The 12,940-nt window shown below is 52.0% G+C and overlaps 1 protein-coding gene across 1 annotated transcript; it reads right to left on the reverse strand.

Moving 5' to 3' along the window:
- Window positions 1–6,127: 6,127 nt before the first annotated feature.
- On the reverse strand, window positions 6,128–12,133 carry LOC119276460. Its single transcript, XM_037557510.1, has 2 exons — window positions 11,911–12,133; window positions 6,128–7,256 (listed from the first exon to the last, which is right to left on the reverse strand). The coding sequence occupies exon 2, from the start codon at window positions 7,202–7,204 to the stop codon at window positions 6,638–6,640; it is 567 nt and encodes a 188-aa protein (XP_037413407.1). The 5' UTR covers window positions 7,205–7,256; window positions 11,911–12,133; the 3' UTR covers window positions 6,128–6,637.
- Between the last annotated feature and the right edge of the window lie 807 nt (window positions 12,134–12,940).

Raw genomic sequence — 12,940 nt, forward strand, 5'->3', positions numbered from 1 at the left:
AAGCAAAATTCGGTGGATTTCGTGGTGGGAAGGGTGGGGATTGTTGGGGAGGGGCCAGATCCACTTGCCAAACATCAAATCCATGGACCAAAACAACCAAATCTCACAAGATCCAACAAATTGCAAGAAAATTTTTTGGGGCTATTTTTGTGGGGAAATTTCGAATTTGGACGAAAACAACAAAATCAAGCTAGCAAATGGGGGATGGGACTCCAAGATGTGAATCAACCTTGCTCATGATAGCAAGATGTTGTAGGGTGAAACCCTAGAGGGGATCTTTTCACACTTGGAGGGGGAAAAGGAGGAAGAACACTCAAGAACACAAGGCACAAAACACTCAAACAAACCCAAATATCACATCCACTAGAGTAGCATACTTGAGATCCACAAGATTACATGAACAATTCAAGGAAAATAGCACTAGGTAAGTTCTTCCCACTAGGTGGGGTCTTGATGATGATCTTCTCCAAGAGGAGGCCTTAACAATCCAAAGGATTCTTCCCTAGGTGGGGGCTTGATCTCCAAAGAGGAGGGGATACAAGGAGCAACGCTCTCTTTGGTGATCTAAAATACTTTTCTAACCTTCCAAATGAGCTAGGAGATGAGTATATAAAGGCTAGGGACGCAACAAGAGGAAGAGAGGGGTACAAGGGCCAAAAGGCCAAAAGTACATGGGTTGTTCCAGGGGAGTCCGGGCACCCAGACCGGTCAGGGGCATCGGCTGATGGAGGACCAGGCACCCGGGGGTCCAAGGCCTGGGCACCCGGGCGGCCACAGGTGGCTGGGCGGGGCAGGCTGGGTACCCAGGGTTGATGGCCCAGGCACCCGGGGTGAAGCTGGGGGCGGCAGGTGGCAGGCCGGGCACCCGGGGCGGGCTGGGCGAGGCCCTGGTGGGGGGCCGGGCACCCGGGGCCGGCTGGGGCGCGGCCCAGGCAGAGGCCGGGCACCCGGGGCCGAGATGGCCGGGCACCCGGGGTGTCCAGGGGGTTCGGTCCTCCCCATGTCCTTGAGTCCGGGCACCCGGGGTCCTTCCGTCCATGCACCCGGGGTGTCCAGGGGGTTCGGGCCTCCCCATGTCCTTGAGTCCAGGCACCCGGGGTCCTTCCGTCCGGGCACCCAGGGTGTCCAGGAGCTTCTCCCCTTCATTCTTCTTGTTCTCCTCTCCTCTCCCTTGCTCTGTGGATGCTCGAGTGTCCATCTTCTTCTCACGATCGTCTTCTTGGTGCCTAAGAATGCATAGCGAGTCTCTTTGAGGTAGAATCCAATTCTCATGTGAAACTGAACGAAACTCGAAGAGGAGAGAGTCAACCTCGTTCTTGATGGCGCGTGCGCGTGCTCTTGTCATTGGTCCTCTCGGTGCTTGCGGTGGTGATGGAGTGTCAGTGCGGGTAGTCGAGGGATGCTCCGCATCACCTTCGCAAGCCATCCTGTCGAAGTAAGAATATGAGAGATAAATCTACTGAGACACGAACATCTGAATTTAAAAGCAAATGGGAGTCTCGTTACCTTCTTAGGGGGGTTCTCGGCGTGAAGGCCGACGTCCTCTTCGTCTTCGGCTAGCCAATCCTCTTCTTGGGGCTTGAAAAGCGTCCTCCACAGCTTTTCATAAGTAGTGTCGAGGAAATTGTGCACAGTGACAGGGTCTTCGGACCTGCATGCCCACATCGGGGCGTCCCTTTGCTCGCAAAGGGGGAGGCGACGATGGAGCATCACTTGTATCACGCTGGTCAGCTTGACACCCGCCTCCTTCACACTGGTACTGCGCTTCTGCAGTAGTTCCACCTCTCCAGGTAGCCCCCAGTCAAGGCCCTTTTTGGTCCATGAGGTTAGCCTCGTGGGTGCTCCGGATCTGAACTTGGGGTCTGCCTCCCAAGTTGCATCGCGTGGTTCCGTGGTATAAAACCACTCTATTTGCCAAATGTTGAGGGTGTCTATGAATGTCCCCACCAGCCACTCAACGCGAGTTAGCTTGCCCACCATGCCCCCCCTCACAATCCGCTTGTTGGTCGTTCACGATCTTCGGTTTCACATTAAAAACTTTTAGACATAAGCCAAAGTGTGGAGGGATCCATAGAAAGGCCTCGCGGATGATAATGAAGGCTGAGATGTTGAGGATGGAATTTGGGGCCAAATGATGGAAGTCTAATCCGTAAAAGAACATCAACCCTCGTACGAAGGATGGAGGGGGAAGCCTAGCCCCCGGATGAAGTGGGGGACGAACACCACCCTTTCACCAGGCTACAGTGTGGGGATAGCTTGTCCTGCTTGTGGGGCCTGGTGGACGATGGTGGCCGGAAGATAGTCGGCACGCTTCAAATCCTTGATGTCTTTACTGGTGACAATCGAGGCCTTCCACTTGCCTCCCATGCTAGATCCGGCCATCGCCAAGTGCGGGTAGGGGAGTTCCGTGGAGGTTTGAACCAGGGCACTAGAGCTCTGAAGATTGGGAAAGGCTACGACGGAAAGAGGAAGAAAGCGCATGAAGATAACTGTAGCTACTACCTTTTATAGATGGTTGTGATACCAAGAGTCATGTAAATGTGTCACCCACCTCGCCTCTTCCCGATATACTCGTAGCGTTATGCGCGAGTGGGATACTGTGAATCATTGATCAAATACCTTAAAAACGAAACACGATCTCCACCTTGAAGGGACGTGTCATCAAAGGAGTGGCCTCGTGTCACGCATCGAGTCTTCATGTTTATGACCAGACACGACCCTTCGCCTAAAGTTGTCAGTCAAAGATACTGTTCGCATTCGAACGATTGGCCATAAAGGCTAAGAGAAGCAGATAGTTCGGAATTCGGATACGACTCGGCGTATGGCCGAACATAATCAAGTACCATTCGAAGGAGGAGAGTCGTTCCAAGTACTCGGGAAAAAGGAACTCACATGCAAGCCGGAGCCTGCAGTCTCGGGAGTTATAAGAAGCCGACGTTGAAGGCTAGTTCGGGGGCTACCGAGGGAGTCCTGGATTAGGGGGGTCCTTGGGAGGCCGGCCTATCTCTTATGGGCCGGACTGCTGGGCCACACCATATCCGAACCAAAGACGTTTTGTGCCTTGGAGTGTGGGGCTTAGTCCGTAGAGGCTAGAAGAACAATAACCATCCTACTAGCTAGGGTTTAGTTTGTCTGATCTTGTTGTAGATCTACTCTATAATCCCCTGATACACAAGTAATGTAATCAAGGAGGACGTAGGGTTTTACCTCTTAGAGAGGGCCCGAACCTGGGTAAACATCGTGTCCCACGTCCAGTGTTCCCTACCAATCCAAGGTCCACAGTTTGGGACCCTTTACCCGAGATCCGCCAGTTTTGACACCGGCAGATGGAGAAACTCCTGTCGGCGGCTATTAAGGAGGTATTAGTCAAATCACTTGCCCAAGTTATCCCTGTGTACTCAATGTCCTGCTTAAACTCCCTAGGGGGCTATGCCAACAATTAACTTCTATGATCAAAGCATTTTGGTGGGGAAGCAGGAAAGATCATCGCAAACCATACTGGGTTTCTTGGGACACAATGAGTAGACTGAAATATATGGTAGGCCTGGGTTTCTGGGACTTTGAAATTTCCAATGTAGCTCTCTTGGCTAGACAAGCATGGAGAATATTACAAAACCCAGATTCGATGAGTGCGAGGATATTAAAAGCGGTGTATTACCCCAACACTGACTTTTCTCTCTGCTGAACTTGGTAGCCATGTTTCTCAAATTTAGCGATCGGTGTTGGAGGTATTGACACTTTGAAAATGGGCCTAATTAGGCAGATCAGAATGGGCTCTAGTGTGCAGATATTGAACATGAATTGGATCCCAAGAAGAGAGAATACAAGGCCCATCATATCTTTAATTCTCAGCTGCCACATTTGGTGTCGGAACTATTGGATCAAGGAAAAATGCAAGATGGAATTCACAGTTAATTGAACTGGTATTTCTACCTTTTGATGCAACTGCTATTCTTCAGATTCCTATTTGCATGCGGGCTATGGACGACTTTTGGTCATGGAACGTTGAAAAGAATGGGAATTTTTTTCGTTCGCTTGGTTTTTTGCCATTAAGAAGTGGCGAGAAGACTGGCTGGAAGAGCGGGCTTGTTCATCAAATAATACTGAAAATGAAAAAAACTTTGGTCTACACTTTGGCATGTTGTAGTGCTAGCGAAAATTGAAGTTTTCCTTTGGAGGTTAGCAAAGAACTCGCTCCCAACTGAGGACGTCTGAAAGCAGAGAAAAATGTCGCACCATGATAAGTGCTTTGTATGTGGAGCGCAAGATTCTTGAAAACACAACCTACTAGAATGCACTATGGCACGGTGCGTCTGGGCATTGGTAGACCATGACCTACTGTAACATATGATCGCTACGACAGAACCGTTAGCGAGAAGCTAGCTTTTCTCCATGATGGAGGTTTTAAAGTATGATGAGTTAGCGAGAATTCAGATGTCTTTCACTCTACGGACACTTGGGTTTGCACGAAGGAAACTCATACACAAGGGGATTAATCAGAGTCTATATGCTCCACATATGTCACAAAGTTCGTATTTGAGTTAGACCAGCTCAACGTGCCCCCCGAGACACATGCGATATCATGCGCTCCACCAGCTCAGGTTAGGGGGCGATGGATTCCACGAGCGGGAGGACATGTTAAGATAAATGTGGACACGGGTGTTTCATTTGATCACAATGTGGGCACTGTTGCTGCCATATGTCGTGATCGAGATGGCTCCTACTTGGGTTCTTCTTTATTGGTCATCCAGGGTCTGGTAGATCCCTCCACATTGGAGCCCCTTGCTTGCAGGTAAGCGCTCTCATTTGCACAAGACCTAGGAATGCAACATATTCACGTAGCTTCGGACTACAAACAGGTCGTCAATCACATTCACCAAGACATTGGAGGAAATTATGGCGGCATTATCAAAGAGATTTAGAATCTGTTAGAGTATTTACGTCATGTAATTTCTCCTTTGAACCTCGAGTTTCCAATTTTGAAGCTCAAAATATAGCTAGGCTTGGTGTTTCTCTCCCTCAATGGAGACATCTATGATTGAGCACACCTCATGATCCAACCGTTACTCCTGTAAACATTATTAATGATCAATAAAGCCAATCTATCTTTGCTCAAAAAAAGGGTGTGAACTGAAGATCGAAACGTACGAACCCGAGGATACGCCCCTTGCAAAGCATGTTGTGAAACACTGCTTCCTTTAAAAACACATTCTTTCCAGCAAAAGACGTTTTCCTTTTTGCGGCCCATCAATTGGCACGTCTGTAAAAAAGGCCTATTGCTCGTTTTTGTTCCAAGCCCGTATAAAGAAGTTTCAAATAAGACAGAATTACCGCCTTACCGGGTCACCTCCCTACTGAATGTTTTCCATTGGGGATACTGAATTGAATTCACCTAAGTTGGCGTATTCCGCGGATGTTTGTAAAACCAGTCTTGCATTATACCCCTTCATTCGAGTAATACGCAAGTCTTTTGTATGTTCTCGAAAGAACATACTCCCTAAACTAATATAAGAGCATTTAGATCACTATTTTAATGATCTAAACGCTTTTATATTAGTTCACAGAGGGAGTACAAAACAAATTATTATTCATTTACCTTCGTACTCTGGCTGAGGAAACGATGAAACTCAGGTACCCGGTTTCCCTACATGATTAAAGCCATAGCACTAGTCTCTGAACATAATGCCGGGGTACTCCCCTTCTCAAAAGAAAAGAAAAAAATCCCTGCACATAGTCCAGCACAAGTTTCTGAACACTAAATCTACTGCACGCAGGCACCCATTTCCTAAGCAGCAGGCTAATGGAATGGAACTGATTTTATTTCGAACCTTCAACGGAACTGATTTTGTCAAATGTTGCCTTGGACAGTGGTATCCCCAATCCATCAGGGTTCAAATTCTGGTGCTCGCATTATTTCTGGATTTATTTCAGGATTTCCGGCAATGCGTTTTCAGTGGAAGAAGACGTTCCCATCGACGACGAGACGCCTACGGTGACTTCGTAAATCTCAAAATGATATGCCGGCTCAGTCTCTCGGAGGTGCTCATAGGGGTAGGGTGTGCGTGTGTGCCTTCATAAAGATGAGTGTATGCGCATGTATATGAGCGCTTGTGTCTGTACTGATGCTAAAAAAAAAGAACTCTTAATCTTTCCCGGAAATATATACAGGGAGGGGATTCCCAAAGGGAGAAATCTAGAGACCTCGAAGGCACAAATTATGTACAATTTTCATAAGTACAAATCGAGCTCCCCAAACCCATAGACACAGAAGAAAGAATGAACACTCGACAAGGCAGGAGCCGAAGGCCTGTCCCGGCTCACCATTGTGATTGAGCTCTTCTAGCAGGGAGCACATGATCACGAGGCTCCCAAGCAGTCGACCAGGACACCATGCTGCCGCTTCTCCTAATCATCCCCAACGATTTTTGCGTTGGATCATCTGCTGGACATCAGCGAGCCATGGAAGTATTTCTCGGTGCTCTGCTCCCCCTTGGCTTTTGGCCAGAGAAATGCGAATGCCGGACGGCCAGCACGATGGAATTCTGACTTGTCGCCGGCGCGCCGTCCGTGCCTCAGCGACAGGGACAGACCGTACGGAAAAGCAGCGAAGCATCGGCGGGCGGACGGTTTGGCCATCTCACACGTCGCTTTCGCAGCCGTCGCCGTCGGCGTTGCGGCCGGCCTTCGGAGGCGGGTTCACGGAGAAGGACAAGCGGCCGAAGCCCCACTGCCCCACCTGGTACATCTCCAGCCACACCCTTTCCTCCTCGCTCGCGGCCGCGCCCTGATACGCCGCCGTCGCCACGTCGTCCTCACCTTTTGACGCGGCCTCGCCGGGACCAGGCTCCCGGTGGCCGCCCCCGCCCGCACACTTGGCGCCAGCGGCGCTAGGGCCAGGGCGGCCGCCCGCAAGGTCCATGTCGCGCACGCGCTTCTTGTGCTGCAGCTTCCCATGCCGCCGGCGCAGCCGCTGCACGCAGCGGCGGCCTACGGCGAGCGGGGCCTTGACGAGCGCCAGCCCCAGCAGGCTCACCACCGCGCACGGGCAGCAGCCCAGCGCGATGCAGTCCGCCAGCGACACCGCCACGCAGGAGCGGCACGACTGCGCAGTGCAGTCCGCGTGGTCGACCACGGCCGGCCCAGCGCCTTGGTCCCCGTCTCCGCCGCCGGCGCCGTGGTGGAACCGTCCGTGGCGCCGCGACATCGAGCCAGCACAGCGCCCCCGGCCGCTCCGACCGGTCAACGCCTCATGCCGCCTGTCCATTGTGAGAGGTGAGCAAGGCGACGGGAGCCGAGGAAATGGCCGACATGGGTCATGTCATCACGACGAAAGTAATACTTGTGGCAATTGAAACGGGGTGTTTTTGCGCGAGAGCGGTGTTTGGGAAGAAATAAAAAGGCGATTGAGCACAGTGGCGAGCAAACTGGCAATGTAGACAGGCACGTGCTGTAAATTAAGCCTCTGGACATGGACACATGCCAGTAAATGCGTCCGCCTGAAATAGAAAACCAAAGTTTGGCAGTGGCGAGGCATACCTGTTAAGATTTAAGATGATATGCCCGCTCAGTTTCACAAAGATGCTCACAGCGGTAAAATATGCGTGCATATACTTTGACGCTAATAAATCTCATAAACTCCATGATCAAGCAGCAACAAAAAAACAGCCCGCTGAGTTTCAAAATGAGGAGTTTCTCCCTGTGGTGGCGTGGCGTGGCGTGCCTTTCGCTTTTGCGCGGGGACGTAGGAGCAGCTGTGTTGGGTGCGTGGAGTGGGGCTTCCCATTCCGGTCTGGCTACTGTGCAGACACGTCGGACGGGTACAGCCGGAAACTGTAGCAGGCATCAGCGGCGTACGCGCCATGGATCTCTTGCCCGATTCCTGCCTGCCTGCCTGCAGCTTCGCGTGTGGGGGCCCGGGCCGGGCCGGGCCGCAGTAACTGCCGGCCTTTAGGTACGTTTACTTGTTGCTTGGCACAGATACGAGCCATTCAAAGGCCTGGGGTCCCTCCCTTTGGGTGGTGGATTGGATAGGTTGCTTTGTTTGTGACAAGTACACCAGATGATGATAAAGACGGGTCCAACTCCAAATAATGCCCTAGCCTTCTTTCACGCTTTGTTTCCTCTAGACCACGACTGTGTTTTTTCTTTTCTTCCTCCTCTGTTTCATTATTGGACGACGAGGCTGAGCTGGAGGTGGTACTACGAGTACGTGCCTGAGTGGCTTGGATGGAACATGTCGGACCAGGAGGAATCTGAATATCTTTTTTTTTGAGGGTATGCAAATTGCGTACCTTAGCTTTATAGAAGAAGAGAAATTAGACATACAACAACGTCAACCAGTCGCTGCGAACAACGAAGGCGACCCACTCCACACCTGGATCGAACAAGGACAACCAAAACCACCACAACACAACTACGACACAAAACGCCTGCCCTACACCGAACCCCTTGCCGCGTCTCGGCCGACGCTGAAGACCTTCGAAGAACAGCAACTCCAGCTTCCTTGGATAAGCCGACGACGACCGTACATGGCGCCGAAGGAGAAAGATCTGGGCAGCGGTGAACGCCGGAGGAGCGCATCATGGGACCTCGAGTCTCCGAGCACAATGCTCCCAACAGAGTAACAACCTCAAGGACGTTGCCATCATGCCGATTCTACGAATCAAGGCTTTCGCCCCAGAGACAGCTGCCGATACAAGGTCGCGAGGAAGATGGCGTTGCACTCGGCGAAGCCTCCAGGAAGGTGAATGACACCCGTAGGTGCCATCAACGTCGGTCCGGCCACAACCGAACAAGATTTTCATCCGTAGCACCGCACACCTCCACGTCCCAAAGATCCCGGCCAGTCCCGATCAGATGCCTCACACCGCCGTCACCGCAGCAACTTGCCATCGAAGCCCCCCTCACTGCCGAGGGAACACGCCTAAAGCCATCACCTTCAACCTCGACTAGGAACCGCAGCAACCACCGAGTGGTGCACAGCCAGATCCGCCACAGTGGCCTTCACCCGCGCCAGGGGACTGCCACCAGAATGGATCAGAACCCGCACCTCCGACCACACTCCGGCACCCACACACGCCGCACGCCTCACACGGCAGCAGCCGAACGCCCGCTGCCCGCCAAGTCCCTTCCTGGCCAGGCCTCGCAGCGCCGCCGCCGCCATGGCTGCGCTCGCACCGCCGCCACCGCCAGAGTCGATGCACCACCAGCATCCTCCATCCTGCTGCGCCCCGCGCAAGGCTCCGGGGACAACCGCCGCACACCCTGCCGTGAGCACCCCAAGGGCGCCTGCCACCGGACGAAGCAACCCACCACCGCCACCTCCGCAGAACAGGGCTGCTGCCAGAGCCTAGGCGCGCCGCGCCGCCAGAAGCTCCGCGTGCCAGATCCCGTCAAGGGAAGGGAGAGGGGGCCGCGACGCCCAAGCCGGTGCCGCTGCGCTCGCCAGATCTGGGCCGCCCAGACCTCCCACGCCCGCCTTGCACCTCCATGCGCAGCCGAGCCGCACCACAGCGCGCCCTCCAGGCCAGGCGCAGACGCCCCGCCCACCGTGAACCCTCCAGGCGCCAGATCCGCTCACGTCCGCGCCACGACCTGCGCGCCAGAACCAACCCGCGTCGCGACCTGCGCGCCAGGGCCATCCTGCGCCGCGCCGTCGACATGCCGCGCCGCCGTCTTGCCGCGCTGCCTTGAGCAGAGCGACCCCACACGCTCCCGCCGAGGCCAACGGCCCGCGCCGCGAAGCCCCGAAACAGAGGTGGAGAGGGCCCCGCCGCCGCCAGGCCGCGCGGGCTTTGCCCGGCGACCCATGCCGGCGGCGGCGAGGGGAGAAGAGCCGGAGGTGAGGAACTGGCGGCGGCGGTTAGGGTTAACTCCCGGGCCGCCCGCGGGAGCGGCACGGGAGTCGGGGGCGTAGGCGCTCTGAAGGTTGTGTTGCAGGAATCTGAATATCAATATCTGATACTATGTTGTGATTTGTCTCTACATACAGTACATGATTGATTGAGCACCCAAAACATCATTAACCAAACAGTAACAACAGCTTCCAAGTACACCTAAAGCATTACTACGAGACGATATTATGATATAAGTACGTACGGTACTACGTAACCAAACTGACGAGGGTCGCCATCAATCCCACTGTGGTGCGCATCAGGCGACAATTAAATACGGTGCAGTGCAAAACCCTGCTGTGTCCTTGTCCCCGAATTATTGCATTCAGGTAGTAGATGATTATTGGCACGGCCAAGTTTGCACGCTTCGTTCATGTTTAATGTACATTCGACCTGGTTAAGCAAAGCAACCTCAATTCTTCTAATGCCAATGATTTAGTTTTAGTACGCTACCACAAACTGGTCCACGGGGGCCCTGTCTGAATTTTTAATTTTATACTAGTAGTTTGAAGCCGTCAGTAGCTTTCTTTGTTAGAAAGAAACGAAACATCTCCATAGGACATACTCCCTCCGTTTCTAAATGTAAGTCTTTTTAGAGGTTTCACTATGAACTACATACGAAGTAAAATGAGTGAATCTACATTCTATAATATGTTCATATACATCCGTATGTAGTTTGTTGTGAAATCTCTAAAAAGACTTGCATTTAGGAACGGAGGGAGTACTGTACATGAAAGAGGACAGGTCTCCTATTTTATTACTCCACTATTTAGCGTTTATTAGGGCATAATCTACCAAAAAGGAGGCATGATTAGGAAGGAAGCGGCAAAAGCTACGCCGTCCGAAAATTTCATAGCTTTGCCGTCCTAAAGTCTTGTGATGTCAGCAATGGACTGGATATTTGGCACCTACTCCTGACAAGCTCCTTCAGTTCAGGGTATCCTATTTTTATGGGTGTGGTTTGTCTGAAAGCAATGCGCACACACATCTATACTACTACTCTTGTATATATATATTTCCTTTGGAAAAAGGCATAGTAGTTATAAAGTTCCATCTCAAGAATTCTTAATGGTCTGGGGGTAGAGTATATCCGCGTATACGCGTTGGCCTATTGCCATCATGAAAGAGACGGAAAGATTCTGCTAGGCGTTGGCGGCATAGGAAATAGGCGAGGCTACTGGCTACGCAAGCATGAGCACTCGAGGTCAAACACCCGGGAACTCAACCATTCCCTGATCCCTAGAGATGAACTCGACCATTCCCTAGCGATGAAGATCGAAAGAGGACAGAAATGCATCCATGCATATGGCAGTATATATACTCTTGACGACGAGAAGAGAAGAGTTTTAACGCTCACACCGTGGATCACCGCATAGCTCGTGTCAGCGCTACCGAGCCGAGGTTTCCTGACTCCTCTCCTCTGCGTGCATGGGTGTGTGCAGCAGCCCTGCCATCGTTTCAGATCAGTGGCTAGATCTCCGAGGATATCACACTTGCGGAGGCACATCGCCCATTTGTTTGTTTTCTTTTCCCTCCGCGGCTGCATGAAATAATGATACCAATGTGCTTGGCCTAGCTACTCGACAACCTCTACTCCAACTTCAGTTAGTACTGCTGTACTCCTACTGGGCATTTAAGAGCCGCATGTGCGTCTCTCGCTTTGTTGCATGTGAAAATAGCAGCAAGTTACATCGCCCTTTGGAGTTTTTGGCAACCATGGTGCTGGGAATCTTAGTCAAATGTGTCATGTCTCATGCTAGTACCTGGCTGGTGTTTTCACGGCTGTGAATTTACCACCATGCGATTGCCAAGTGATTGATGTTTGGGGCTAAAGGACTCCAGCGCGCCTCAGCTTCGGTAACAAGAAGGAAATGGAATATCAGCAAGAACTAGCAAGCAAGCGCATCTGGTTCTGGCCACGGCGATCGGCGGCGACTAGAAGCACCAAGTTCACGGCTCACAAGAACAGAACAGTTTGAGCTTCATCAGATCAGGTAGGAGCAGCAGTCTTTCTTACCTGCGGTGAAGGGGAGGCGCGCCGTCGATCGTCTGTGCCGGCGTCGCTCGGATCAAAGACCCCACGCCGAGGCCCTGGATGGGTCGACTACCACGGGAGACATGACGATGGATCGGTCAGAGCGACGGTGGGCGAGGAGGAGCTTCTCCGACGGGCTCGAGCTCGAGTTTGAGGCGGCGTGGGTGATTTGAACCGAGGTAGGGAAGGGAAATGGGAGGGGTGAGAGGTCCCTTGCCTCGTGGCTCTGTTTCTCGTGGCTTTATATACAGCCAACTAGGGAGGCTACCTAGTGCTGTCAAGCTGCTGCGTCGGAAATGTTTGGGAAGAAATGCTGAATCGTTTTCAAAATAAGAACAAAAGGACAAATGCTGAATCGATGCACTAGCTACAAGTGTTGTGCATGCATGCACAGCACACCCCCGTGCAAAGGTGGATTATTATCTCAGTCTGGGCTTAACTCAAAAAATCGGTGCCAGATTTTGTTAAGCTTTGCCGATGCCAATTCACCAACTGCTCGTGGCCAGGCACTGGGCTGAGAGAATCTGTGGTGCTGGAGGGTGCCAGTGATAGTACGTAGGAGTAATTCATTATCGAAGACACGGCCGGAGAATCTTGTTTGACCTCTCCTCGGGACGGCCACGGGCTTGGCTTCTTACCGGGAGCTCCTCTTTCTTCACCTTATTTTTACGCAGAATGAGCCGCGTATCACTCGCGCTGTATAGTGTACGACAAACGAGTCAATGTACTAACGGCAGCCCGAGGAAATTCCAAACTTGGCAGTTCTTTACGTTTTGCATGGTCAAATGGTCTTACTCCGATCTGGCATCATAGGATTAAATGGTTTTTGTTTTGTTGGGGAAGATGAGATGATGCCACGACACGCTGGTTTGTCTTTCTAAGTAGGTTATTATTAAGTGTTGAGCTACTTCCGCGTATCTATCGAGAGATGGCAGAATAAGATTAGACATCTCTCACAATTTCTGAGAGGATGGGTCAGAAATGAGAGTGGGATTTATAAACAGAAAAAAGA

Source organism: Triticum dicoccoides, chromosome 3B (assembly GCF_002162155.2).
Source record: "Triticum dicoccoides isolate Atlit2015 ecotype Zavitan chromosome 3B, WEW_v2.0, whole genome shotgun sequence".
In the NCBI taxonomy this organism is placed as follows: Eukaryota; Viridiplantae; Streptophyta; class Magnoliopsida; order Poales; family Poaceae; genus Triticum; species Triticum dicoccoides.

Bases quoted from the DNA above. Each gene is read 5' to 3' on its own strand.
- LOC119276460 (XM_037557510.1), bottom strand. From the start codon at position 7,204: ATGTCGCGGCGCCACGGACGGTTCCACCACGGCGCCGGCGGCGGAGAC.